Here is a 21350-nt window from a genome sequence, read left to right as displayed (position 1 = left end):
TGACAATGAATAATATTCATCGTTTTCCGAGTCTGACATTTTAGTTCAAAATTAAAGACTATATCGCTCACCACTGACGGTCACGGTACTAATGCCGCGCGAATCTGAATAAATTAGGCTTAACGCGGCGCGCGCGGAGACACTAACAGGCTTCACGTGAGCGACATCTAGAGAGAAAATTTCTCCTTACTACGTCATCAAACGAAACAAAATTTTAACTAGGCCTTTTCCAAATACTCTACTTTGATTGCAATTTAATAAATTGCTACGAAACCAAATAAAAAAGTAAACATATCATAATAAACTAGATTTTTCAAGGATTTTTTTCGCATTTTAAGTTTGTGGGTGACGAAAATTATGTCACTAACACTTTAACTTCGGTGATCGGACGAGAACCGGTGTTTTCAGCGTGATATGGCCGTTGCCGAGAGTGCTAAATAATAATTCGAATTTAAATTAAGTGAGACAAATTGACCATCTTTTTAAAACAATAACAAAAAGAAAATATGTTTGCTTTTTTCATATCTATAGGAATTTAAAAGAGGAAAAAAAAGTGAAAAAGCCAACGGCACGCAGTGTTCCTAAGTGGTCTCCTCCCAAGTACTGACTGCGCTCGACGCTGCTTAACTTCGGTGATCGGACGAGAACCGGTGTTTTCAGCGTGATATGGCCGTTGCCGAGAGTGCTATTTAATAATTCGAATTTAAATTAAGTGAGACAAATTAAACTTCATCTTTTTAAAACAATAACAAAAAGAAAATATGTTGGCTTTTTTCATATCTATTGGAATTTAAAAGAGGAAAAAAAAGTGAAAAAGCCAACAGCGCGCAGTGTTCCTAAGTGGTCTCCCTCCCAAGTACTGACTGCGCTCGACGCTGCTTAACTTCGGTGATCCGACGAGAACCGGTGTTTTCAGCGTGATATGGCCGTTGCCGAGAGTGCTAGATAATAATTCGAATTTAAATTAAGTGAGACAAATTGACCTTCATCTTTTTAAAACAATAACAAAAAGAAAATATGTTTGCTTTTTTCATATCTATAGGAATTTAAAAGAGGAAAAAAAAGTGAAAAAGCCAACGGCACGCAGTGTTCCTAAGTGGTCTCCCTCCCAAGTACTGACTGCGTTCGACGCTGCTTAAAGTGTTAGTGACGTGATTTAAAAATTATCTCAAATCTAAAGAAAACCTTACTTTTTTGAGAGTTTAAACTCTTCAGATTCCAAAAATATGCTTGATTAATATTTAAATATGAAGGAAAACACAGAAAAAACACTTTGAAAACTTGAAATTTGGGGGGCAAAAAGCAAATTTGCGGAGATGATTTTTGGCGGGATTTCTCCTCGCTACGTCACTCACGGCATCTCGCGGAAAAGCCAAGCGCGCGCGCCCGAGACTCCCGAGCTCCGACGCCAAGGGCTGTTTTTATCAGCTGAGCTGATTAATTTGCTACTTGTTAGTGGCGGTATTTCTCACAAAAGTTTAGTATATTAGGTGCGTTTGTTTAGAGATTTTGACCAAGTTTTAGGCCCCTTGTATTTATTAGAATGGAGAAATCAGTGAAATATCGGTGTGTCGCTCCAAATTGTGGAAATAATAGCAATACCAACCGAGAAGGCCAAAGGCTTACGTTTCATTCTTTTCCAAGTGATATTGAACTAAGAAATAAATGGTTGGCAAGCATGAAAAAACCTAGTTTTAAGCCTGCAAAAACAAGCAAAATATGTTCTCTACATTTTGAGTCCGAGTGTTTTGTACGAAACCGAGATGCTGCATTTAGTTTGAGTGCTAGCTCAGTTCCTGGATTTCGTAATTTATTGCCAAATGTGGTACCCACTATTTTTGATTTTATAAACGAGCCCTCAACGTCACGAGTTAAGGAAATGGTAAGATGTTCTCATTAGATATATTATAATAAATTATATTCATCATCTAGTATTTTCTTGCCAGGAATTTAGTCTTCTAAGAGTAACAGTAGAAACGCAAACTCCTAAAAATCTTGGTGTTCAGTCAAAAAAAGTTCAAACTGATGAACGACTTTGTAGGATTGTATCTCATAGAGGTGAAAATTTAGGCCCTCGATTGCTATTCTCAACCTATAATGAATTTATACCTGTTTTCAATGAATTTTAAACCTGTAGTAGCCCAAACTGACCCAATAAAGACTAAAGAGGCATCTACGCAAACTGAAGAAGATTTGAATTATCTACATCAATGTCTAAATCGAGACCAAGATGATGATTACGAAGAGGAAGAGGAGGAAATCCCAGATGCTGGAGAATTTATGAGTTCTCAAGATCCCAGCTACACTCCTTCCCAATTATCTGAAGATGAAGTCAATCTGTATGAGTTTATAGTTATTTGAAATGAGTGCCTGGCGAAAAACTTCTTGATGGAATTTTACCATTTGTGTAGTTCACGTCAGTTCAAAGAAGGGGAAGATCTCTTTAAAGAGCGCAAATTTATGGTGTTTGAAAGCGCATTATTACAACTTTTCACGTTTTGCGCAATATGCCTCTCTAAATGTACTACAGTCATGTCTACAAAAGGCTCAATGGTCATAGTACAGGCTACATGTTGCAACAATCACAAAGTGAAATGGCAAAGCCAACCAGAAATATCCCGCAAACCTGCTGGGAATATTCTTACTGCCGCAGCTATTTTATTTTCTGGGATGAACCCAACTAAAGCCATTAGGATGTTGCAAATGATAGGGATTCAAATGTTTGATAAGAGAACTTATTATCGAATTCAAAAAGCCTACCTTTTGCGAGCTATAAAAACTGTAAGTGTCCTTTCTTATATAAATGCTAAAAGGATTAAAAATGGTAGAAATTTTCTTGTAGGTCTGGGAGAGCGAACAAAGATGTCTTCTCGAGTCCTTGCAGGGGAAACCTCTTTGCTTGGGTGGGGATGGAAGATGTGACAGTCCCGGATTTTCTGCTAAATATGGCAGCTACTGTTTCTTAGAGAGTTCCATTAAAAAAATAATTCACTTGGTTTTGATTCAGGTAATCAATTGCCACGCCTGTTGGACAACACCTGAAGAATTTTATATATAATGATTCTTGTTTTTTTCCTATAGAGTAGTCAAGTAGCTAACAGTGTAGCGATGGAACTCGAAGGACTAAAAAAGGGGCTAAGTTATTTATATGATAAAGGTATGACTGTGGCGTATTTAGTTACGGATAGACACAAGCAAGTAAGGCGCTATCTCAAGGAAAATTATCCTAGAATAACGCATTTATTTGACTGCTGGCACTTAGTGAAATGTAAGAATTAGTTTAATTCTCAAATCTTCAATCGAGTAAGTGAACCGGTGTTTTCAGCGTGATATGGCCGTTGCCGAGAGTGCTATTTAATAATTCGAATTTAAATTAAGTGAGACAAATTAACCTTCATCTTTTCAAAACAATAACAAAAAGAAAATATGTTTCCTTTTTTCATATCTATTGGAATTTAAAAGAGGAAAAAAAAGTGAAAAAGCCAACGGCGCGCAGTGTTCCTAAGTGGTCTCCTTCCCAAGTACTGACTGCGCTCGACGCTGCTTAACTTCGGTGATCCGACGAGAACCGGTGTTTTCAGCGTGATATGGCCGTTGCCGAGAGTGCTAGATAATAATTCGAATTTAAATTAAGTGAGACAAATTGACCATCTTTTTAAAACAATAACAAAAAGAAAATATGTTTGCTTTTTTCATATCTATAGGAATTTAAAAGAGGAAAAAAAAGTGAAAAAGCCAACGGCACGCAGTGTTCCTAAGTGGTCTCCCTCCCAAGTACTGACTGCGCTCGACGCTGCTTAACTTCGGTGATCGGACGAGAACCGGTGCTTTCAGCGTGATATGGCCGTTGCCGAGAGTGCTATTTAATAATTCGAATTTAATTAACCTTCATCTTTATAAATCAATAAGAAAAAGAAGATATGTTTGCTTTTTTCATATCTCATGGAATTTAAAAGAGGAAATAAAAGTGAAAAAGCCAACGGCACGCAAAGTTTCCAAGTACTGACTGCGCTCGACGCTGCTTAACTTCGGTGATCGGACGAGAACCGGTGTTTTCAGCGTGATATGGCCGTTGCCGAGAGTGCTAGATAATAATTCGAATTTAAATTAAGTGAGACAAATTAACCATCATCTTTTTAAAACAATAACAAAAAGAAAATATGTTTGCTTTTTTCATATCTATAGGAATTTAAAAGAGGAAAAAAATGAAAAAGCCAACGGCACGCAGTGTTCCTAAGTGGTCTCCCTCCCAAGTACTGACTGCGCTCGACGCTGCTTAACTTCGGTGATCGGACGAGAACCGGTGTTTTCAGCGTGATATGGCCGTTGTCGAGAGTGCTAGATAATAATTCGAATTTAAATTAAGTGAGACAAATTAACCTTCATCTTTTCAAAACAATAACAAAAAGAAAATATGTTTCCTTTTTTCATATCTATAGGAATTTAAAAGAGGAAAAAAAAGTGAAAAAGCCAACGGCACGCAGTGTTCCTAAGTGGTCTCCCTCCCAAGTACTGACTGCGCTCGACGCTTCTTAACTTCGGTGATCGGACGAGAACTGGTGTTTTCAGCGTCATATGGCCGTTGCCGAGAGTGCTAGATAATAATTCGAATTTAAATTAAGTGAGAAAAATTAACCATCATCTTTTTAAAACAATAACAAAAAGAAAATATGTTTGCTTTTTTCATATCTATTGGAATTTAAAAGAGGAAAAAAAAGTGAAAAAGCCAACGGCACGCAGTGTTCCTAAGTGGTCTCCCTCCCAAGTACTGACTGCGCTCGACGCTTCTTAACTTCGGTGATCGGACGAGAACCGGTGTTCTCAGCGTGATATGGCCGTTGCCGAGAGTGCTAGATAATAATTCGAATTTAAATTAAGTGAGACAAATTAACCTTCATCTTTTTAAAACAATAACAAAAAGAAAATATGTTTGCTTATTTTCATATCTATTGGAATTTAAAAGAGGAAAAAAAGTGAAAAAGCTAACGGCACGCAGTGTTCCTAAGTGGTCGCCCTCCCAAGTACTGACTGCGCTCGACGCTGCTTAACTTCGGTTATCGGACGAGAACCGGTGTACTCAGCGAGATATGGCCGTTGCCGAGAGTGCTAGTTAATAATTTGAATTTAATTAACCTTCATCTTTATAAAACAATAACAAAAAGAAGATTTGTTTGCTTTTTTCATATCTGGTGGAATTTAAAAGAGGAAACAAAATTGAAAAAGCCAACGGCACGCAGTATTCCCAAGTACAGTATGCGCTCGACGCTGCTTAAGTTCGGTGATCGGACGTGAACCGGTGTTTTTAGCGTGATATAGCCGTTGCCGAGAGTGCTAGTTAATAATTCGAATTTAAATTAAGTGAGACAAATTAACCTTCATCATTTTAAAACAATAACAAAAAGAAAACATGTTTGCTTTTTTCATATCTATTAAAATTTAAAAGACGAAAAAAAAGTGAAAAAGCCAACGGCACGCAGTGTTCCTAAGTGGTCTCCCTCCCAAGTAGTGACTGCGCTCGACGCTGCTTAACTTCGGTTATCGGACGAGCACCGGTGTACTCAGCGTGATATGGCCGTTGCCGAGAGTGCTAGTTAATAATTTGAATTTAATTAACTTTCATCTTTATAAAACAATAACAAAAAGAAGATATGGTTGCTTTTTTCATATCTGGTGGAATTTGAAAGAAGAAACAAAAGTGAAAAAGCCAACGGCACGCAGTATTCCCAAGTACTGACTGCGCTCGACGCTGCTAACGTCGGCGATCGGACGAGAACCGGTGTTCTCAGCGTGATATGGCCGTTGCCGAGAGTGCTAGATAATAATTCGAATTTAAATTAAGTGAGACAAATTAACCTTCATCTTTTTAAAACAATAACAAAAAGAAAATATGTTTGCTTATTTTCATATCTATTGGAATTTAAAAGAGGAAAAAAAGTGAAAAAGCTAACGGCACGCAGTGTTCCTAAGTGGTCACCCTCCCAAGTACTGACTGCGCTCGACGCTGCTTAACTTCGGTTATCGGACGAGAACCGGTGTACTCAGCGAGATATGGCCGTTGCCGAGAGTGCTAGTTAATAATTTGAATTTAATTAACCTTCATCTTTATAAAACAATAACAAAAAGAAGATTTGTTTGCTTTTTTCATATCTGGTGGAGTTTAAAAGAGGAAACAAAATTGAAAAAGCCAACGGCACGCAGTATTCCCAAGTACAGTATGCGCTCGACGCTGCTTAACTTCGGTGATCGGACGTGAACCGGTGTTTTTAGCGTGATATAGCCGTTGCCGAGAGTGCTAGTTAATAATTCGAATTTAAATTAAGTGAGACAAATTAACCTTCATCATTTTAAAACAATAACAAAAAGAAAACATGTTTGCTTTTTTCATATCTATTAAAATTTAAAAGACGAAAAAAAAGTGAAAAAGCCAACGGCACGCAGTGTTCCTAAGTGGTCTCCCTCCCAAGTAGTGACTGCGCTCGACGCTGCTTAACTTCGGTTATCGGACGAGCACCGGTGTACTCAGCGTGATATGGCCGTTGCCGAGAGTGCTATTTAATAATTTGAATTTAAAAACCTTCATCTTTATAAAACAATAACAAAAAGAAGATATGTTTGCTTTTTTCATATCTGATGGAATTTAAAAGAGGAAATAAAACTGAAAAAGCGAACGGCACGCAAAGTTTCCAAGTACTGACTGCGTTCGACGCTGCTTAACTTCGGTGATCGGACGAGAACCGGTGTTTTCAGCGTGATATGGCCGTTGCCGAGATTGCTAGATAATAATTCGAATTTAAAATTAACCTTCATCTTTTTAAAACAATAACAAAAAGAAAATATGTTTGCTTATTTTCATATCTATTGGAATTTAAAAGAGGAAAAAAAGTGAAAAAGCTAACGGCACGCAGTGTTCCTAAGTGGTCGCCCTCCCAAGTACTGACTGCGCTCGACGCTGCTTAACTTCGGTTATCGGACGAGAACCGGTGTACTCAGCGAGATATGGCCGTTGCCGAGAGTGCTAGTTAATAATTTGAATTTAATTAACCTTCATCTTTATAAAACAATAACAAAAAGAAGATTTGTTTGCTTTTTTCATATCTGGTGGAATTTAAAAGAGGAAACAAAATTGAAAAAGCCAACGGCACGCAGTATTCCCAAGTACAGTATGCGCTCGACGCTGCTTAACTTCGGTGATCGGACGTGAACCGGTGTTTTTAGCGTGATATAGCCGTTGCCGAGAATGCTAGTTAATAATTCGAATTTAAATTAAGTGAGACAAATTAACCTTCATCATTTTAAAACAATAACAAAAAGAAAACATGTTTGCTTTTTTCATATCTATTAAAATTTAAAAGACGAAAAAAAAGTGAAAAAGCCAACGGCACGCAGTGTTCCTAAGTGGTCTCCCTCCCAAGTAGTGACTGCGCTCGACGCTGCTTAACTTCGGTTATCGGACGAGCACCGGTGTACTCAGCGTGATATGGCCGTTGCCGAGAGTGCTAGTTAATAATTTGAATTTAATTAACTTTCATCTTTATAAAACAATAACAAAAAGAAGAAATGGTTGCTTTTTTCATATCTGGTGGAATTTGAAAGAAGAAACAAAAGTGAAAAAGCCAACGGCACGCAGTATTCCCAAGTACTGACTGCGCTCGACGCTGCTAACGTCGGCGATCGGACGAGAACCGGTGTTCTCAGCGTGATATGGCCGTTGCCGAGAGTGCTAGATAATAATTCGAATTTAAATTAAGTGAGACAAATTAACCTTCATCTTTTTAAAACAATAACAAAAAGAAAATATGTTTGCTTATTTTCATATCTATTGGAATTTAAAAGAGGAAAAAAAGTGAAAAAGCTAACGGCACGCAGTGTTCCTAAGTGGTCACCCTCCCAAGTACTGACTGCGCTCGACGCTGCTTAACTTCGGTTATCGGACGAGAACCGGTGTACTCAGCGAGATATGGCCGTTGCCGAGAGTGCTAGTTAATAATTTGAATTTAATTAACCTTCATCTTTATAAAACAATAACAAAAAGAAGATTTGTTTGCTTTTTTCATATCTGGTGGAGTTTAAAAGAGGAAACAAAATTGAAAAAGCCAACGGCACGCAGTATTCCCAAGTACAGTATGCGCTCGACGCTGCTTAACTTCGGTGATCGGACGTGAACCGGTGTTTTTAGCGTGATATAGCCGTTGCCGAGAGTGCTAGTTAATAATTCGAATTTAAATTAAGTGAGACAAATTAACCTTCATCATTTTAAAACAATAACAAAAAGAAAACATGTTTGCTTTTTTCATATCTATTAAAATTTAAAAGACGAAAAAAAAGTGAAAAAGCCAACGGCACGCAGTGTTCCTAAGTGGTCTCCCTCCCAAGTAGTGACTGCGCTCGACGCTGCTTAACTTCGGTTATCGGACGAGCACCGGTGTACTCAGCGTGATATGGCCGTTGCCGAGAGTGCTATTTAATAATTTGAATTTAAAAACCTTCATCTTTATAAAACAATAACAAAAAGAAGATATGTTTGCTTTTTTCATATCTGATGGAATTTAAAAGAGGAAATAAAACTGAAAAAGCGAACGGCACGCAAAGTTTCCAAGTACTGACTGCGTTCGACGCTGCTTAACTTCGGTGATCGGACGAGAACCGGTGTTTTCAGCGTGATATGGCCGTTGCCGAGATTGCTAGATAATAATTCGAATTTAAAATTAACCTTCATCTTTTTAAAACAATAACAAAAAGAAAATATGTTTGCTTATTTTCATATCTATTGGAATTTAAAAGAGGAAAAAAAGTGAAAAAGCTAACGGCACGCAGTGTTCCTAAGTGGTCGCCCTCCCAAGTACTGACTGCGCTCGACGCTGCTTAACTTCGGTTATCGGACGAGAACCGGTGTATTCAGCGAGATATGGCCGTTGCCGAGAGTGCTAGTTAATAATTTGAATTTAATTAACCTTCATCTTTATAAAACAATAACAAAAAGAAGATTTGTTTGCTTTTTTCATATCTGGTGGAATTTAAAAGAGGAAACAAAAGTGAAAAAGCCAACGGCACGCAGTATTCCCAAGTACAGTATGCGCTCGACGCTGCTTAACTTCGGTGATCGGACGTGAACCGGTGTTTTTAGCGTGATATGGCCGTTGCCGGGAGTGCTAGTTAATAATTCGAATTTAAATTAAGTGAGACAAATTAACCTTCATCATTTTAAAACAATAACAAAAAGAAAACATGTTTGCTTTTTTCATATCTATTAAAATTTAAAAGACGAAAAAAAAGTGAAAAAGCCAACGGCACGCAGTATTCCCAAGTACTGACTGCGCTCGACGCTGCTTAACTTCGGTGATCGGACGAGAACCGGTGTTTTCAGCGTGATATGGCCGTTGCCGAGAGTGCTAGATAATAATTCGAATTTAAACTAAGTGAGACAAATTAACCATCATCATTTTAAAACAATAACAAAAAGAAAACGTGTTTGCTTTTTTCATATCTATTAAAATTTAAAAGAGGAAAAAAAGTGAAAAAGCCAACGGCACGCAGTGTTCTTAAGTGGTCTCGCTCCCAAGTACTGACTGCGCTCGACGCTGCTTAACTTCGGTGATCGGACGAGAACCGGTGTTTTCAGCGTGATGTGGCCGTTGCCGAGAGTGCTATTTAATAATTTGAATTTAAAAACCTTCATCTTTATAAAACAATAACAAAAAGAAGATATGTTTGCTTTTTTCATATCTGATGGAATTTAAAAGAGGAAATAAAACTGAAAAAGCGAACGGCACGCAAAGTTTCCAAGTACTGACTGCGTTCGACGCTGCTTAACTTCGGTGATCGGACGAGAACCGGTGTTTTCAGCGTGATATGGCCGTTGCCGAGATTGCTAGATAATAATTCGAATTTAAAATTAACCTTCATCTTTTTAAAACAATAACAAAAAGAAAATATGTTTGCTTATTTTCATATCTATTGGAATTTAAAAGAGGAAAAAAAGTGAAAAAGCTAACGGCACGCAGTGTTCCTAAGTGGTCGCCCTCCCAAGTACTGACTGCGCTCGACGCTGCTTAACTTCGGTTATCGGACGAGAACCGATGTATTCAGCGAGATATGGCCGTTGCCGAGAGTGCTAGTTAATAATTTGAATTTAATTAACCTTCATCTTTATAAAACAATAACAAAAAGAAGATTTGTTTGCTTTTTTCATATCTGGTGGAATTTAAAAGAGGAAACAAAAGTGAAAAAGCCAACGGCACGCAGTATTCCCAAGTACAGTATGCGCTCGACGCTGCTTAACTTCGGTGATCGGACGTGAACCGGTGTTTTTAGCGTGATATGGCCGTTGCCGAGAGTGCTAGTTAATAATTCGAATTTAAATTAAGTGAGACAAATTAACCTTCATCATTTTAAAACAATAACAAAAAGAAAACATGTTTGCTTTTTTCATATCTATTAAAATTTAAAAGAGGAAAAAAAAGTGAAAAAGCCAACGGCACGCAGTGTTCCTAAGTGGTCTCCCTCCCAAGTAGTGACTGCGCTCGACGCTGCTTAACTTCGGTTATCGGACGAGAACCGGTGTACTCAGCGTGATATGGCCGTTGCCGAGAGTGCTAGTTAATAATTTGAATTTAATTAACTTTCATCTTTATAAAACAATAACAAAAAGAAGATATGTTTGCTTTTTTCATATCTGGTGGAATTTGAAAGAGGAAACAAAAGTGAAAAAGCCAACGGCACGCAGTATTCCCAAGTACTGACTGCGCTCGACGCTGCTTAACTTCGGTGATCGGACGAGAACCGGTGTTTTCAGCGTGATATGGCAGTTGCCGAGAGTGCTAGATAATAATTCGAATTTAAATTAAGTGAGACAAATTAACCATCATCTTTTTAAAACAATAACAAAAAGAAAATATGTTTGCTTTTTTCATATCTATTGGATTTTAAATGAGGAAAAAAAAGTGAAACTTTCAACGGCACGCAGTGTTCCTAAGTGGTCTCCCTCCCAAGTACTGACTGCGCTCGACGCTGCTTAACTTCGGTGATCGGACGAGAACCGGTGTTTTCAGCGTGATATGGCCGTTGCCGAGAGTGCTATTTAATAATTCAAATTTAAATTAAGTTAGACAAATTAACCTTCATCTTTTTAAAACAATAACAAAAAGAAAATATGTTTGCTTTTTTATATCTATTGGAATTTAAAAGAGGAAAAAAAAGTGAAAAAGCCAACGGCACGCAGTGTTCCTAAGTGGTCTCCCTCCCAAGTACTGACTGCGCTCGACGCTGCTTAACTTCGGTGATCGGACGAGAACCGGTGTTTTCAGCGTGATATGGCCGTTGCCGAGAGTGCTATTTAATAATTTGAATTTAAAAACCTTCATCTTTATAAAACAATAACAAAAAGAAGATATGTTTGCTTTTTTCATATCTGATGGAATTTAAAAGAGGAAATAAAACTGAAAAAGCCAACGGCACGCAGAGTTTCCAAGAACTGACTGCGCTCGACGCTGCTTAACTTCGGTGATCGGACGAGAACCGGTGTCTTCAGCGTGATATGGCCGTTGCCGAGAGTGCTAGATAATAATTCGAATTTAAATTAAGTGAGACAAATTAACCATCATCTTTTTAAAACAATAACAAAAAGAAAATATGTTTGCTTTTTTCATATCTATTGGAATTTAAAAGAGGAAAAAAAAAGTGAAAAAGCCAACGGCACGCAGTGTTCCTAAGTGGTCTCCCTCTCAAGTACTGACTGCGCTCGACGCTGCTTAACTTCGGTGATCGGACGAGAACCGGTGTTTTCAGCGTGATATGGCCGTTGCCGAAAGTGCTATTTAATAATTCGAATTTAACTACCTTCATCTTTATAAATCAATAAGAAAAAGAAGATATGTTTGCTTTTTTCATATCTGATGGAATTTAAAAGAGGAAATAAAAGTGAAAAAGCCAACGGCACGCAAAGTTTCCAAGTACTGACTGCGTTCGACGCTGCTTAACTTCGGTGATCGGACGAGAACCGGTGTTTTCAGCGTAATATGGCAGTTGCCGAGAGTGCTAGATAATAATTCGAATTTAAATTAAGTGAGACAAAATAACCATCATCTTTTTAAAACAATAACAAAAAGAAAATATGTTTGCTTTTTTCATATCTATTGGATTTTAAATGAGGAAAAAAAAGTGAAAAAGCCAACGGCACGCAGTGTTCCTAAGTGGTCTCCCTCCCAAGTACTGACTGCGCTCGACGCTGCTTAGCTTCGGTGATCGGACGAGAACCGGTGTTTTCAGCGTGATATGGCCGTTGCCGAGAGTGCTATTTAATAATTCGAATTTAAATTAAGTTAGACAAATTAACCTTCATCTTTTTAAAACAATAACAAAAGAAAATATGTTTGCTTTTTTTACATCTATTGGAATTTAAAAGAGGAAAAAAAAGTGAAAAAGCCAACGGCACGCAGTGTTCCTAAGTGGTCTCCCTCCCAAGTACTGACTGCGCTCGACGCTGCTTAACTTCGGTGATCGGACGAGAACCGGTGTTTTCAGCGTGATATGACCGTTGCCGAGAGAGCTATTTAATAATTCGAATTTAAATTAAGTGAGACAAATTAACCTTCATCTTTTTAAAACAATAACAAAAAGAAAATATGTTTGCTTTTTTTTATATCTATTGGAATTTAAAAGAGGAAAAAAAAGTGAAAAAGCCAACGGCACGCAGTGTTCCTAAGTGCTCTCCCTCCCAAGTACTGACTGCGCTCGACGCTGCTTAACTTCGGTTATCGGACGAGAACCGGTGTATTCAGCGAGATATGGCCGTTGCCGAGAGTGCTAGTTAATAATTTGAATTTAATTAACCTTCATCTTTATAAAACAATAACAAAAAGAAGATTTGTTTGCTTTTTTCATATCTGGTGGAATTTAAAAGAGGAAACAAAATTGAAAAAGCCAACGGCACGCAGTATTCCCAAGTACAGTATGCGCTCGACGCTGCTTAACTTCGGTGATCGGACGTGAACCGGTGTTTTTAGCGTGATATGGCCGTTGCCGAGAGTGCTAGTTAATAATTCGAATTTAAATTAAGTGAGACAAATTAACCTTCATCATTTTAAAACAATAACAAAAAGAAAACATGTTTGCTTTTTTCATATCTATTAAAATTTAAAAGAGGAAAAAAAAGTGAAAAAGCCAACGGCACGCAGTGTTCCTAAGTGGTCTCCCTCCCAAGTAGTGACTGCGCTCGACGCTGCTTAACTTCGGTTATCGGACGAGAACCGGTGTACTCAGCGTGATATGGCCGTTGCCGAGAGTGCTAGTTAATAATTTGAATTTAATTAACTTTCATCTTTATAAAACAATAACAAAAAGAAGATATGTTTGCTTTTTTCATATCTGGTGGAATTTGAAAGAGGAAACAAAAGTGAAAAAGCCAACGGCACGCAGTATTCCCAAGTACTGACTGCGCTCGACGCTGCTTAACTTCGGTGATCGGACGAGAACCGGTGTTTTCAGCGTGATATGGCCGTTGCCGAGAGTGCTAGTTAATAATTTGAATTTAATTAACTTTCATCTTTATAAAACAATAAGAAAAAGAAGATATGTTTGCTTTTTTCATATCTGATGGAATTTAAAAGAGGAAATAAAAGTGAAAAAGCCAACGGCACGCAAAGTTTCCAAGTACTGACTGCGTTCGACGCTGCTTAACTTCGGTGATCGGACGAGAACCGGTGTTTTCAGCGTGATATGGCAGTTGCCGAGAGTGCTAGATAATAATTCGAATTTAAACTAAGTGAGACAAATTAACCATCATCATTTTAAAACAATAACAAAAAGAAAACGTGTTTGCTTTTTTCATATCTATTAAAATTAAAAAAGAGGAAAAAAAGTGAAAAAGCCAACGGCACGCAGTGTTCTTAAGTGGTCTCGCTCCCAAGTACTGACTGCGCTCGACGCTGCTTAACTTCGGTGATCGGACGAGAACCGGTGTTTTCAGCGTGATATGGCCGTTGCCGAGAGTGCTATTTAATAATTTGAATTTAATTAACCTTCATCTTTATAAATCAATAAGAAAAAGAAGATATGTTTGCTTTTTTCATATCTCATGGAATTTAAAAGGGGAAATAAAAGTGAAAAAGCCAACGGCACGCAGAGTTTCCAAGTACTGACTGCGCTCGACGCTGCTTAACTTCGGTGATCGGACGAGAACCGGTGTTTTCAGCGTGATATGGCAGTTGCCGAGAGTGCTAGATAATAATTCGAATTTAAATTAAGTGAGACAAATTAACCATCATCTTTTTAAAACAATAACAAAAAGAAAATATGTTTGCTTTTTTCATATCTATTGGATTTTAAATGAGGAAAAAAAAGTGAAACTGCCAACGGCACGCAGTGTTCCTAAGTGGTCTCCCTCCCAAGTACTGACTGCGCTCGACGCTGCTTAACTTCGGTGATCGGACGAGAACCGGTGTTTTCAGCGTGATATGGCCGTTGCCGAGAGTGCTATTTAATAATTCGAATTTAAATTAAGTTAGACAAATTAACCTTCATCTTTTTAAAACAATAACAAAAGAAAATATCTTTGCTTTTTTTATATCTATTGGAATTTAAAAGAGGAAAAAAAAGTGAAAAAGCCAACGGCACGCAGTGTTCCTAAGTGGTCTCCCTCCCAAGTACTGACTGCGCTCGACGCTGCTTAACTTCGGTGATCGGACGAGAACCGGTGTTTTCAGCGTGATATGGCCGTTGCCGAGAGTGCTAGTTAATAATTTGAATTTAATTAACTTTCATCTTTATAAAACAATAAGAAAAAGAAGATATGTTTGCTTTTTTCATATCTGATGGAATTTAAAAGAGGAAATAAAAGTGAAAAAGCCAACGGCACGCAAAGTTTCCAAGTACTGACTGCGTTCGACGCTGCTTAACTTCGGTGATCGGACGAGAACCGGTGTTTTCAGCGTGATATGGCAGTTGCCGAGAGTGCTAGATAATAATTCGAATTTAAACTAAGTGAGACAAATTAACCATCATCATTTTAAAACAATAACAAAAAGAAAACGTGTTTGCTTTTTTCATATCTATTAAAATTAAAAAAGAGGAAAAAAAGTGAAAAAGCCAACGGCACGCAGTGTTCTTAAGTGGTCTCGCTCCCAAGTACTGACTGCGCTCGACGCTGCTTAACTTCGGTGATCGGACGAGAACCGGTGTTTTCAGCGTGATATGGCCGTTGCCGAGAGTGCTATTTAATAATTTGAATTTAATTAACCTTCATCTTTATAAATCAATAAGAAAAAGAAGATATGTTTGCTTTTTTCATATCTCATGGAATTTAAAAGGGGAAATAAAAGTGAAAAAGCCAACGGCACGCAGAGTTTCCAAGTACTGACTGCGCTCGACGCTGCTTAACTTCGGTGATCGGACGAGAACCGGTGTTTTCAGCGTGATATGGCAGTTGCCGAGAGTGCTAGATAATAATTCGAATTTAAATTAAGTGAGACAAATTAACCATCATCTTTTTAAAACAATAACAAAAAGAAAATATGTTTGCTTTTTTCATATCTATTGGATTTTAAATGAGGAAAAAAAAGTGAAACTGCCAACGGCACGCAGTGTTCCTAAGTGGTCTCCCTCCCAAGTACTGACTGCGCTCGACGCTGCTTAACTTCGGTGATCGGACGAGAACCGGTGTTTTCAGCGTGATATGGCCGTTGCCGAGAGTGCTATTTAATAATTCGAATTTAAATTAAGTTAGACAAATTAACCTTCATCTTTTTAAAACAATAACAAAAGAAAATATCTTTGCTTTTTTTATATCTATTGGAATTTAAAAGAGGAAAAAAAAGTGAAAAAGCCAACGGCACGCAGTGTTCCTAAGTGGTCTCCCTCCCAAGTACTGACTGCGCTCGACGCTGCTTAACTTCGGTGATCGGACGAGAACCGGTGTTTTCAGCGTGATATGGCCGTTGCCGAGAGTGCTATTTAATAATTTGAATTTAAAAACCTTCATCTTTATAAAACTATAACAAAAAGAAGATATGTTTGCTTTTTTCATATCTGATGGAATTTAAAAGAGGAAATAAAACTGAAAAAGCCAACGGCACGCAGAGTTTCCAAGTACTGACTGCGCTCGACGCTGCTTAACTTCGGTGATCGGACGAGAACCGGTGTCTTCAGCGTGATATGGCCGTTGCCGAGAGTGCTAGATAATAATTCGAATTTAAATTAAGTGAGACAAATTAACCATCATCTTTTTAAAACAATAACAAAAAGAAAATATGTTTGCTTTTTTCATATCTATTGGAATTTAAAAGAGGAAAAAAAAGTGAAAAAGCCAACGGCACGCAGTGTTCCTAAGTGGTCTCCCTCCCAAGTACTGACTGCGCTCGACGCTGCTTAACTTCGGTGATCGGACGAGAACCGGTGTTTTCAGCGTGATGTGGCCGTTGCCGAGAGTGCCATTTAATAATTTGAATTTAATTAACCTTCATCTTTAAAAATCAATAAGAAAAAGAAGATATGTTTGCTTTTTTCATATCTGATGGAATTTAAAAGAGGAAATAAAAGTGAAAAAGCCAACGGCACGCAAAGTTTCCAAGTACTGACTGCGTTCGACGCTGCTTAACTTCGGTGATCGGACGAGAACCGGTGTTTTCAGCGTGATATGGCAGTTGCCGAGAGTGCTAGATAATAATTCGAATTTAAACTAAGTGAGACAAATTAACCATCATCATTTTAAAACAATAACAAAAAGAAAATATGTTTGCTTTTTTCATATCTATTGGATTTTAAATGAGGAAAAAAAAGTGAAAAAGCCAACGGCACGCAGTGTTCCTAAGTGGTCTCCCTCCCAAGTACTGACTGCGCTCGACGCTGCTTAACTTCGGTGATCGGACGAGAACCGGTGTTTTCAGCGTGATATGGCCGTTGCCGAGAGTGCTATTTAATAATTCGAATTTAATTTAAGTTAGACAAATTAACCTTCATCTTTTTAAAACAATAACAAAAAGAAAATATGTTCGCTTTTTTTATATCTATTGGAATTTAAAAGAGGAAAAAAAAGTGAAAAAGCCAACGGCACGCAGTGTTCCTAAGTGGTCTCCCTCCCAAGTACTGACTGCGCTCGACGCTGCTTAACTTCGGTGATCGGACGAGAACCGGTGTTTTCAGCGTGATATGGCCGTTGCCGAGAGTGCTATTTAATAATTTGAATTTAATTAACCTTCATCTTTATAAATCAATAAGAAAAAGAAGATATGTTTGCTTTTTTCATATCTCATGGAATTTAAAAGGGGAAATAAAAGTGAAAAAGCCAACGGCACGCAGAGTTTCCAAGTACTGACTGCGCTCGACGCTGCTTAACTTCGGTGATCGGACGAGAACCGGTGTTTTCAGCGTGATATGGCAGTTGCCGAGAGTGCTAGATAATAATTCGAATTTAAATTAAGTGAGACAAATTAACCATCATCTTTTTAAAACAATAACAAAAAGAAAATATGTTTGCTTTTTTCATATCTATTGGATTTTAAATGAGGAAAAAAAAGTGAAACTGCCAACGGCACGCAGTGTTCCTAAGTGGTCTCCCTCCCAAGTACTGACTGCGCTCGACGCTGCTTAACTTCGGTGATCGGACGAGAACCGGTGTTTTCAGCGTGATATGGCCGTTGCCGAGAGTGCTATTTAATAATTCGAATTTAAATTAAGTTAGACAAATTAACCTTCATCTTTTTAAAACAATAACAAAAGAAAATATGTTTGCTTTTTTTATATCTATTGGAATTTAAAAGAGGAAAAAAAAGTGAAAAAGCCAACGGCACGCAGTGTTCCTAAGTGGTCTCCCTCCCAAGTACTGACTGCGCTCGACGCTGCTTAACTTCGGTGATCGGACGAGAACCGGTGTTTTCAGCGTGATATGGCCGTTGCCGAGAGTGCTATTTAATAATTTGAATTTAAAAACCTTCATCTTTATAAAACAATAACAAAAAGAAGATATGTTTGCTTTTTTCATATCTGATGGAATTTAAAAGAGGAAATAAAACTGAAAAAGCCAACGGCACGCAGAGTTTCCAAGTACTGACTGCGCTCGACGCTGCTTAACTTCGGTGATCGGACGAGAACCGGTGTCTTCAGCGTGATATGGCCGTTGCCGAGAGTGCTAGATAATAATTCGAATTTAAATTAAGTGAGACAAATTAACCATCATCTTTTTAAAACAATAACAAAAAGAAAATATGTTTGCTTTTTTCATATCTATTGGAATTTAAAAGAGGAAAAAAAAGTGAAAAAGCCAACGGCACGCAGTGTTCCTAAGTGGTCTCCCTCCCAAGTACTGACTGCGCTCGACGCTGCTTAACTTCGGTGATCGGACGAGAACCGGTGTTTTCAGCGTGATGTGGCCGTTGCCGAGAGTGCCATTTAATAATTTGAATTTAATTAACCTTCATCTTTAAAAATCAATAAGAAAAAGAAGATATGTTTGCTTTTTTCATATCTGATGGAATTTAAAAGAGGAAATAAATGTGAAAAAGCCAACGGCACGCAAAGTTTCCAAGTACTGACTGCGTTCGACGCTGCTTAACTTCGGTGATCGGACGAGAACCGGTGTTTTCAGCGTGATATGGCAGTTGCCGAGAGTGCTAGATAATAATTCGAATTTAAACTAAGTGAGACAAATTAACCATCATCATTTTAAAACAATAACAAAAAGAAAATATGTTTGCTTTTTTCATATCTATTGGATTTTAAATGAGGAAAAAAAAGTGAAAAAGCCAACGGCACGCAGTGTTCCTAAGTGGTCTCCCTCCCAAGTACTGACTGCGCTCGACGCTGCTTAACTTCGGTGATCGGACGAGAACCGGTGTTTTCAGCGTGATATGGCCGTTGCCGAGAGTGCTATTTAATAATTCGAATTTAAATTAAGTTAGACAAATTAACCTTCATCTTTTTAAAACAATAACAAAAAGAAAATATGTTTGCTTTTTTTATATCTATTGGAATTTAAAAGAGGAAAAAAAGTGAAAAAGCCAACGGCACGAAGTGTTCCTAAGTGGTCTCCCTCCCAAGTACTGACTGCTCTCGACGCTGCTTAACTTCGGTGATCGGACGAGAACCGGTGTTTTCAGCGTGATATGGCCGTTGCCGAGAGTGCTATTTAATAATTTGAATTTAATTAACCTTCATCTTTATAAATCAATAAGAAAAAGAAGATATGTTTGCTTTTTTCATATCTCATGGAATTTAAAAGGGGAAATTAAAGTGAAAAAGCCAACGGCACGCAGAGTTTCCAAGTACTGACTGCGCTCGACGCTGCTTAACTTCGGTGATCGGACGAGAACCGGTGTTTTCAGCGTGATATGGCAGTTGCCGAGAGTGCTAGATAATAATTCGAATTTAAATTAAGTGAGACAAGTTAACCATCATCTTTTTAAAACAATAACAAAAAGAAAATATGTTTGCTTTTTTCATATCTATTGGATTTTAAATGAGGAAAAAAAAGTGAAACTGCCAACGGCACGCAGTGTTTCTAAGTGGTCTCCCTCCCAAGTACTGACTGCGCTCGACGCTGCTTAACTTCGGTGATCGGACGAGAACCGGTGTTTTCAGCGTGATATGGCCGTTGCCGAGAGTGCTATTTAATAATTCGAATTTAAATTAAGTTAGACAAATTAACCTTCATCTTTTTAAAACAATAACAAAAAGAAAATATGTTTGCTTTTTTTATATCTATTGGAATTTAAAAGAGGAAAAAAAAGTGAAAAAGCCAACGGCACGCAGTGTTCCTAAGTGGTCTCCCTCCCAAGTACTGACTGCGCTCGACGCTGCTTAACTTCGGTGATCGGACGAGAACCGGTGTTTTCAGCGTGATATGGCCGTTGCCGAGAGTGCTATTTAATAATTTGAATTTAATTAACCTTCATCTTTATAAATCAATAAGAAAAAGAAGATATGTTTGCTTTTTTCATATCTCATGGAATTTAAAAGGGGAAATAAAAGTGAAAAAGCCAACGGCACGCAGAGTTTCCAAGTACTGACTGCGCTCGACGCTGCTTAACTTCGGTGATCGGACGAGAACCGGTGTTTTCAGCGTGATATGGCAGTTGCCGAGAGTGCTAGATAATAATTCGAATTTAAATTAAGTGAGACAAAATAACCATCATCTTTTTAAAACAATAACAAAAAGAAAATATGTTTGCTTTTTTCATATCTATTGGAATTTAAAAGAGGAAAAAAAAGTGAAAAAGCCAACGGCACGCAGTGTTCCTAAGTGGTCTCCCTCCCAAGTACTGACTGCGCTCGACGCTGCTTAACTTCGGTGATCGGACGAGAACCGGTGTTTTCAGCGTGATATGGCCGTTGCCGAGAGTGCTATTTAATAATTTGAATTTAATTAACCTTCATCTTTATAAATCAATAAGAAAAAGAAGATATGTTTGCTTTTTTCATATCTCATGGAATTTAAAAGGGGAAATTAAAGTGAAAAAGCCAACGGCACGCAGAGTTTCCAAGTACTGACTGCGCTCGACGCTGCTTAACTTCGGTGATCGGACGAGAACCGGTGTTTTCAGCGTGATATGGCAGTTGCCGAGAGTGCTAGATAATAATTCGAATTTAAATTAAGTGAGACAAGTTAACCATCATCTTTTTAAAACAATAACAAAAAGAAAATATGTTTGCTTTTTTCATATCTATTGGATTTTAAATGAGGAAAAAAAATGAAACTGCCAACGGCACGCAGTGTTTCTAAGTGGTCTCCCTCCCAAGTACTGACTGCGCTCGACGCTGCTTAACTTCGGTGATCGGACGAGAACCGGTGTTTTCAGCGTGATATGGCCGTTGCCGAGAGTGCTATTTAATAATTCGAATTTAAATTAAGTTAGACAAATTAACCTTCATCTTTTTAAAACAATAACAAAAAGAAAATATGTTTGCTTTTTTATATCTATTGGAATTTAAAAGAGGAAAAAAAAGTGAAAAAGCCAACGGCACGCAGTGTTCCTAAGTGGTCTCCCTCCCAAGTACTGACTGCGCTCGACGCTGCTTAACTTCGGTGATCGGACGAGAACCGGTGTTTTCAGCGTGATATGGCCGTTGCCGAGAGTGCTATTTAATAATTTGAATTTAATTAACCTTCATCTTTATAAATCAATAAGAAAAAGAAGATATGTTTGCTTTTTTCATATCTCATGGAATTTAAAAGGGGAAATAAAAGTGAAAAAGCCAACGGCACGCAGAGTTTCCAAGTACTGACTGCGCTCGACGCTGCTTAACTTCGGTGATCGGACGAGAACCGGTGTTTTCAGCGTGATATGGCAGTTGCCGAGAGTGCTAGATAATAATTCGAATTTAAATTAAGTGAGACAAAATAACCATCATCTTTTTAAAACAAT

The 21350-nt window shown here is 38.0% G+C and overlaps 1 protein-coding gene, 25 non-coding genes and 34 pseudogenes across 26 annotated transcripts; 1 reads left to right on the top strand and 59 right to left on the bottom strand.

Annotated features, from left to right (window-relative positions):
* Window positions 1–560: 560 nt before the first annotated feature.
* On the bottom strand, window positions 561–678 carry LOC149600330 (5S ribosomal RNA). The gene has a single exon (XR_016378714.1). It is a non-coding gene; the product is annotated as a 5S ribosomal RNA (ribosomal RNA).
* A 137-nt stretch (window positions 679–815) lies between these two features.
* Window positions 816–934, bottom strand: LOC149600329 (5S ribosomal RNA; annotated as a pseudogene).
* Window positions 935–1433: 499 nt separating this feature from the next.
* On the top strand, window positions 1434–3298 carry LOC149600328 (uncharacterized). Its single transcript, XM_089860898.1, has 6 exons — window positions 1434–1882; window positions 1947–2058; window positions 2138–2339; window positions 2412–2781; window positions 2843–3007; window positions 3082–3298. The coding sequence occupies exons 1-6, from the start codon at window positions 1544–1546 to the stop codon at window positions 3277–3279; spliced, it is 1386 nt and encodes a 461-aa protein (XP_089717024.1). The 5' UTR covers window positions 1434–1543; the 3' UTR covers window positions 3280–3298.
* A 182-nt stretch (window positions 3299–3480) lies between these two features.
* Window positions 3481–3599, bottom strand: LOC149600327 (5S ribosomal RNA; annotated as a pseudogene).
* A 134-nt stretch (window positions 3600–3733) lies between these two features.
* On the bottom strand, window positions 3734–3852 carry LOC149600326 (5S ribosomal RNA). The gene has a single exon (XR_016379033.1). It is a non-coding gene; the product is annotated as a 5S ribosomal RNA (ribosomal RNA).
* A 122-nt stretch (window positions 3853–3974) lies between these two features.
* LOC149600325 (5S ribosomal RNA) lies at window positions 3975–4077 on the bottom strand (annotated as a pseudogene).
* A 135-nt stretch (window positions 4078–4212) lies between these two features.
* LOC149600324 (5S ribosomal RNA) lies at window positions 4213–4331 on the bottom strand. Its single transcript, XR_016378916.1, has one exon. It is a non-coding gene; the product is annotated as a 5S ribosomal RNA (ribosomal RNA).
* A 137-nt stretch (window positions 4332–4468) lies between these two features.
* Window positions 4469–4587, bottom strand: LOC149600323 (5S ribosomal RNA; annotated as a pseudogene).
* A 137-nt stretch (window positions 4588–4724) lies between these two features.
* LOC149600322 (5S ribosomal RNA) lies at window positions 4725–4843 on the bottom strand (annotated as a pseudogene).
* Window positions 4844–4980: 137 nt separating this feature from the next.
* On the bottom strand, window positions 4981–5099 carry LOC149600321 (5S ribosomal RNA; annotated as a pseudogene).
* Window positions 5100–5461: 362 nt separating this feature from the next.
* On the bottom strand, window positions 5462–5580 carry LOC149600320 (5S ribosomal RNA; annotated as a pseudogene).
* A 361-nt stretch (window positions 5581–5941) lies between these two features.
* LOC149600319 (5S ribosomal RNA) lies at window positions 5942–6060 on the bottom strand (annotated as a pseudogene).
* A 362-nt stretch (window positions 6061–6422) lies between these two features.
* LOC149600318 (5S ribosomal RNA) lies at window positions 6423–6541 on the bottom strand (annotated as a pseudogene).
* Window positions 6542–6889: 348 nt separating this feature from the next.
* LOC149600317 (5S ribosomal RNA) lies at window positions 6890–7008 on the bottom strand (annotated as a pseudogene).
* A 362-nt stretch (window positions 7009–7370) lies between these two features.
* LOC149600316 (5S ribosomal RNA) lies at window positions 7371–7489 on the bottom strand (annotated as a pseudogene).
* Window positions 7490–7850: 361 nt separating this feature from the next.
* LOC149600315 (5S ribosomal RNA) lies at window positions 7851–7969 on the bottom strand (annotated as a pseudogene).
* A 362-nt stretch (window positions 7970–8331) lies between these two features.
* LOC149600314 (5S ribosomal RNA) lies at window positions 8332–8450 on the bottom strand (annotated as a pseudogene).
* A 348-nt stretch (window positions 8451–8798) lies between these two features.
* Window positions 8799–8917, bottom strand: LOC149600313 (5S ribosomal RNA; annotated as a pseudogene).
* Window positions 8918–9279: 362 nt separating this feature from the next.
* On the bottom strand, window positions 9280–9382 carry LOC149600312 (5S ribosomal RNA; annotated as a pseudogene).
* Window positions 9383–9518: 136 nt separating this feature from the next.
* Window positions 9519–9637, bottom strand: LOC149600311 (5S ribosomal RNA; annotated as a pseudogene).
* Window positions 9638–9985: 348 nt separating this feature from the next.
* LOC149600310 (5S ribosomal RNA) lies at window positions 9986–10104 on the bottom strand (annotated as a pseudogene).
* A 362-nt stretch (window positions 10105–10466) lies between these two features.
* Window positions 10467–10585, bottom strand: LOC149600309 (5S ribosomal RNA; annotated as a pseudogene).
* A 122-nt stretch (window positions 10586–10707) lies between these two features.
* LOC149600308 (5S ribosomal RNA) lies at window positions 10708–10810 on the bottom strand (annotated as a pseudogene).
* A 137-nt stretch (window positions 10811–10947) lies between these two features.
* LOC149600307 (5S ribosomal RNA) lies at window positions 10948–11066 on the bottom strand. The gene has a single exon (XR_016378241.1). It is a non-coding gene; the product is annotated as a 5S ribosomal RNA (ribosomal RNA).
* Window positions 11067–11202: 136 nt separating this feature from the next.
* On the bottom strand, window positions 11203–11321 carry LOC149600306 (5S ribosomal RNA). The gene has a single exon (XR_016378911.1). It is a non-coding gene; the product is annotated as a 5S ribosomal RNA (ribosomal RNA).
* A 121-nt stretch (window positions 11322–11442) lies between these two features.
* On the bottom strand, window positions 11443–11545 carry LOC149600305 (5S ribosomal RNA; annotated as a pseudogene).
* Window positions 11546–11683: 138 nt separating this feature from the next.
* On the bottom strand, window positions 11684–11802 carry LOC149600304 (5S ribosomal RNA). Its single transcript, XR_016379104.1, has one exon. It is a non-coding gene; the product is annotated as a 5S ribosomal RNA (ribosomal RNA).
* Window positions 11803–12163: 361 nt separating this feature from the next.
* On the bottom strand, window positions 12164–12282 carry LOC149600303 (5S ribosomal RNA). Its single transcript, XR_016379132.1, has one exon. It is a non-coding gene; the product is annotated as a 5S ribosomal RNA (ribosomal RNA).
* A 136-nt stretch (window positions 12283–12418) lies between these two features.
* On the bottom strand, window positions 12419–12537 carry LOC149600302 (5S ribosomal RNA). The gene has a single exon (XR_016379100.1). It is a non-coding gene; the product is annotated as a 5S ribosomal RNA (ribosomal RNA).
* A 138-nt stretch (window positions 12538–12675) lies between these two features.
* LOC149600301 (5S ribosomal RNA) lies at window positions 12676–12794 on the bottom strand (annotated as a pseudogene).
* Window positions 12795–13156: 362 nt separating this feature from the next.
* Window positions 13157–13275, bottom strand: LOC149600300 (5S ribosomal RNA; annotated as a pseudogene).
* A 122-nt stretch (window positions 13276–13397) lies between these two features.
* On the bottom strand, window positions 13398–13500 carry LOC149600299 (5S ribosomal RNA; annotated as a pseudogene).
* A 362-nt stretch (window positions 13501–13862) lies between these two features.
* LOC149600298 (5S ribosomal RNA) lies at window positions 13863–13981 on the bottom strand (annotated as a pseudogene).
* A 122-nt stretch (window positions 13982–14103) lies between these two features.
* Window positions 14104–14206, bottom strand: LOC149600297 (5S ribosomal RNA; annotated as a pseudogene).
* A 137-nt stretch (window positions 14207–14343) lies between these two features.
* LOC149600296 (5S ribosomal RNA) lies at window positions 14344–14462 on the bottom strand. The gene has a single exon (XR_016379049.1). It is a non-coding gene; the product is annotated as a 5S ribosomal RNA (ribosomal RNA).
* Window positions 14463–14598: 136 nt separating this feature from the next.
* On the bottom strand, window positions 14599–14717 carry LOC149600295 (5S ribosomal RNA). The gene has a single exon (XR_016378909.1). It is a non-coding gene; the product is annotated as a 5S ribosomal RNA (ribosomal RNA).
* Window positions 14718–15079: 362 nt separating this feature from the next.
* On the bottom strand, window positions 15080–15198 carry LOC149600294 (5S ribosomal RNA; annotated as a pseudogene).
* Window positions 15199–15320: 122 nt separating this feature from the next.
* Window positions 15321–15423, bottom strand: LOC149600293 (5S ribosomal RNA; annotated as a pseudogene).
* Window positions 15424–15560: 137 nt separating this feature from the next.
* Window positions 15561–15679, bottom strand: LOC149600292 (5S ribosomal RNA). Its single transcript, XR_016379048.1, has one exon. It is a non-coding gene; the product is annotated as a 5S ribosomal RNA (ribosomal RNA).
* Window positions 15680–15815: 136 nt separating this feature from the next.
* Window positions 15816–15934, bottom strand: LOC149600291 (5S ribosomal RNA). Its single transcript, XR_016378908.1, has one exon. It is a non-coding gene; the product is annotated as a 5S ribosomal RNA (ribosomal RNA).
* A 121-nt stretch (window positions 15935–16055) lies between these two features.
* LOC149600290 (5S ribosomal RNA) lies at window positions 16056–16158 on the bottom strand (annotated as a pseudogene).
* Window positions 16159–16295: 137 nt separating this feature from the next.
* On the bottom strand, window positions 16296–16414 carry LOC149600289 (5S ribosomal RNA). The gene has a single exon (XR_016377903.1). It is a non-coding gene; the product is annotated as a 5S ribosomal RNA (ribosomal RNA).
* Window positions 16415–16776: 362 nt separating this feature from the next.
* On the bottom strand, window positions 16777–16895 carry LOC149600288 (5S ribosomal RNA). The gene has a single exon (XR_016378907.1). It is a non-coding gene; the product is annotated as a 5S ribosomal RNA (ribosomal RNA).
* A 137-nt stretch (window positions 16896–17032) lies between these two features.
* LOC149600287 (5S ribosomal RNA) lies at window positions 17033–17151 on the bottom strand. The gene has a single exon (XR_016378906.1). It is a non-coding gene; the product is annotated as a 5S ribosomal RNA (ribosomal RNA).
* Window positions 17152–17273: 122 nt separating this feature from the next.
* On the bottom strand, window positions 17274–17376 carry LOC149600286 (5S ribosomal RNA; annotated as a pseudogene).
* Window positions 17377–17513: 137 nt separating this feature from the next.
* LOC149600285 (5S ribosomal RNA) lies at window positions 17514–17632 on the bottom strand. The gene has a single exon (XR_016379047.1). It is a non-coding gene; the product is annotated as a 5S ribosomal RNA (ribosomal RNA).
* Window positions 17633–17768: 136 nt separating this feature from the next.
* Window positions 17769–17887, bottom strand: LOC149600284 (5S ribosomal RNA). Its single transcript, XR_016378905.1, has one exon. It is a non-coding gene; the product is annotated as a 5S ribosomal RNA (ribosomal RNA).
* A 121-nt stretch (window positions 17888–18008) lies between these two features.
* On the bottom strand, window positions 18009–18111 carry LOC149600283 (5S ribosomal RNA; annotated as a pseudogene).
* Window positions 18112–18248: 137 nt separating this feature from the next.
* Window positions 18249–18367, bottom strand: LOC149600282 (5S ribosomal RNA). Its single transcript, XR_016377902.1, has one exon. It is a non-coding gene; the product is annotated as a 5S ribosomal RNA (ribosomal RNA).
* Window positions 18368–18729: 362 nt separating this feature from the next.
* Window positions 18730–18848, bottom strand: LOC149600281 (5S ribosomal RNA). The gene has a single exon (XR_016378904.1). It is a non-coding gene; the product is annotated as a 5S ribosomal RNA (ribosomal RNA).
* A 136-nt stretch (window positions 18849–18984) lies between these two features.
* LOC149600280 (5S ribosomal RNA) lies at window positions 18985–19103 on the bottom strand. Its single transcript, XR_016378737.1, has one exon. It is a non-coding gene; the product is annotated as a 5S ribosomal RNA (ribosomal RNA).
* Window positions 19104–19225: 122 nt separating this feature from the next.
* On the bottom strand, window positions 19226–19328 carry LOC149600279 (5S ribosomal RNA; annotated as a pseudogene).
* A 137-nt stretch (window positions 19329–19465) lies between these two features.
* On the bottom strand, window positions 19466–19584 carry LOC149600278 (5S ribosomal RNA). The gene has a single exon (XR_016378469.1). It is a non-coding gene; the product is annotated as a 5S ribosomal RNA (ribosomal RNA).
* Window positions 19585–19721: 137 nt separating this feature from the next.
* On the bottom strand, window positions 19722–19840 carry LOC149600277 (5S ribosomal RNA). Its single transcript, XR_016378903.1, has one exon. It is a non-coding gene; the product is annotated as a 5S ribosomal RNA (ribosomal RNA).
* Window positions 19841–19962: 122 nt separating this feature from the next.
* Window positions 19963–20065, bottom strand: LOC149600276 (5S ribosomal RNA; annotated as a pseudogene).
* Window positions 20066–20202: 137 nt separating this feature from the next.
* LOC149600275 (5S ribosomal RNA) lies at window positions 20203–20321 on the bottom strand. The gene has a single exon (XR_016378902.1). It is a non-coding gene; the product is annotated as a 5S ribosomal RNA (ribosomal RNA).
* A 122-nt stretch (window positions 20322–20443) lies between these two features.
* LOC149600274 (5S ribosomal RNA) lies at window positions 20444–20546 on the bottom strand (annotated as a pseudogene).
* Window positions 20547–20682: 136 nt separating this feature from the next.
* On the bottom strand, window positions 20683–20801 carry LOC149600273 (5S ribosomal RNA). The gene has a single exon (XR_016378468.1). It is a non-coding gene; the product is annotated as a 5S ribosomal RNA (ribosomal RNA).
* Window positions 20802–20937: 136 nt separating this feature from the next.
* LOC149600272 (5S ribosomal RNA) lies at window positions 20938–21056 on the bottom strand. Its single transcript, XR_016378901.1, has one exon. It is a non-coding gene; the product is annotated as a 5S ribosomal RNA (ribosomal RNA).
* A 122-nt stretch (window positions 21057–21178) lies between these two features.
* Window positions 21179–21281, bottom strand: LOC149600271 (5S ribosomal RNA; annotated as a pseudogene).
* Between the last annotated feature and the right edge of the window lie 69 nt (window positions 21282–21350).

This window comes from Phalangium opilio, unplaced genomic scaffold (assembly GCF_054372755.1).
Source record: "Phalangium opilio isolate 3A_F unplaced genomic scaffold, DU_Popi_V2 ptg000360l_1, whole genome shotgun sequence".
In the NCBI taxonomy this organism is placed as follows: Eukaryota; Metazoa; Arthropoda; class Arachnida; order Opiliones; family Phalangiidae; genus Phalangium; species Phalangium opilio.
Note: the sequence above shows the minus strand (reverse complement) of the source record. Positions and strands in the feature narration are given on the sequence as shown.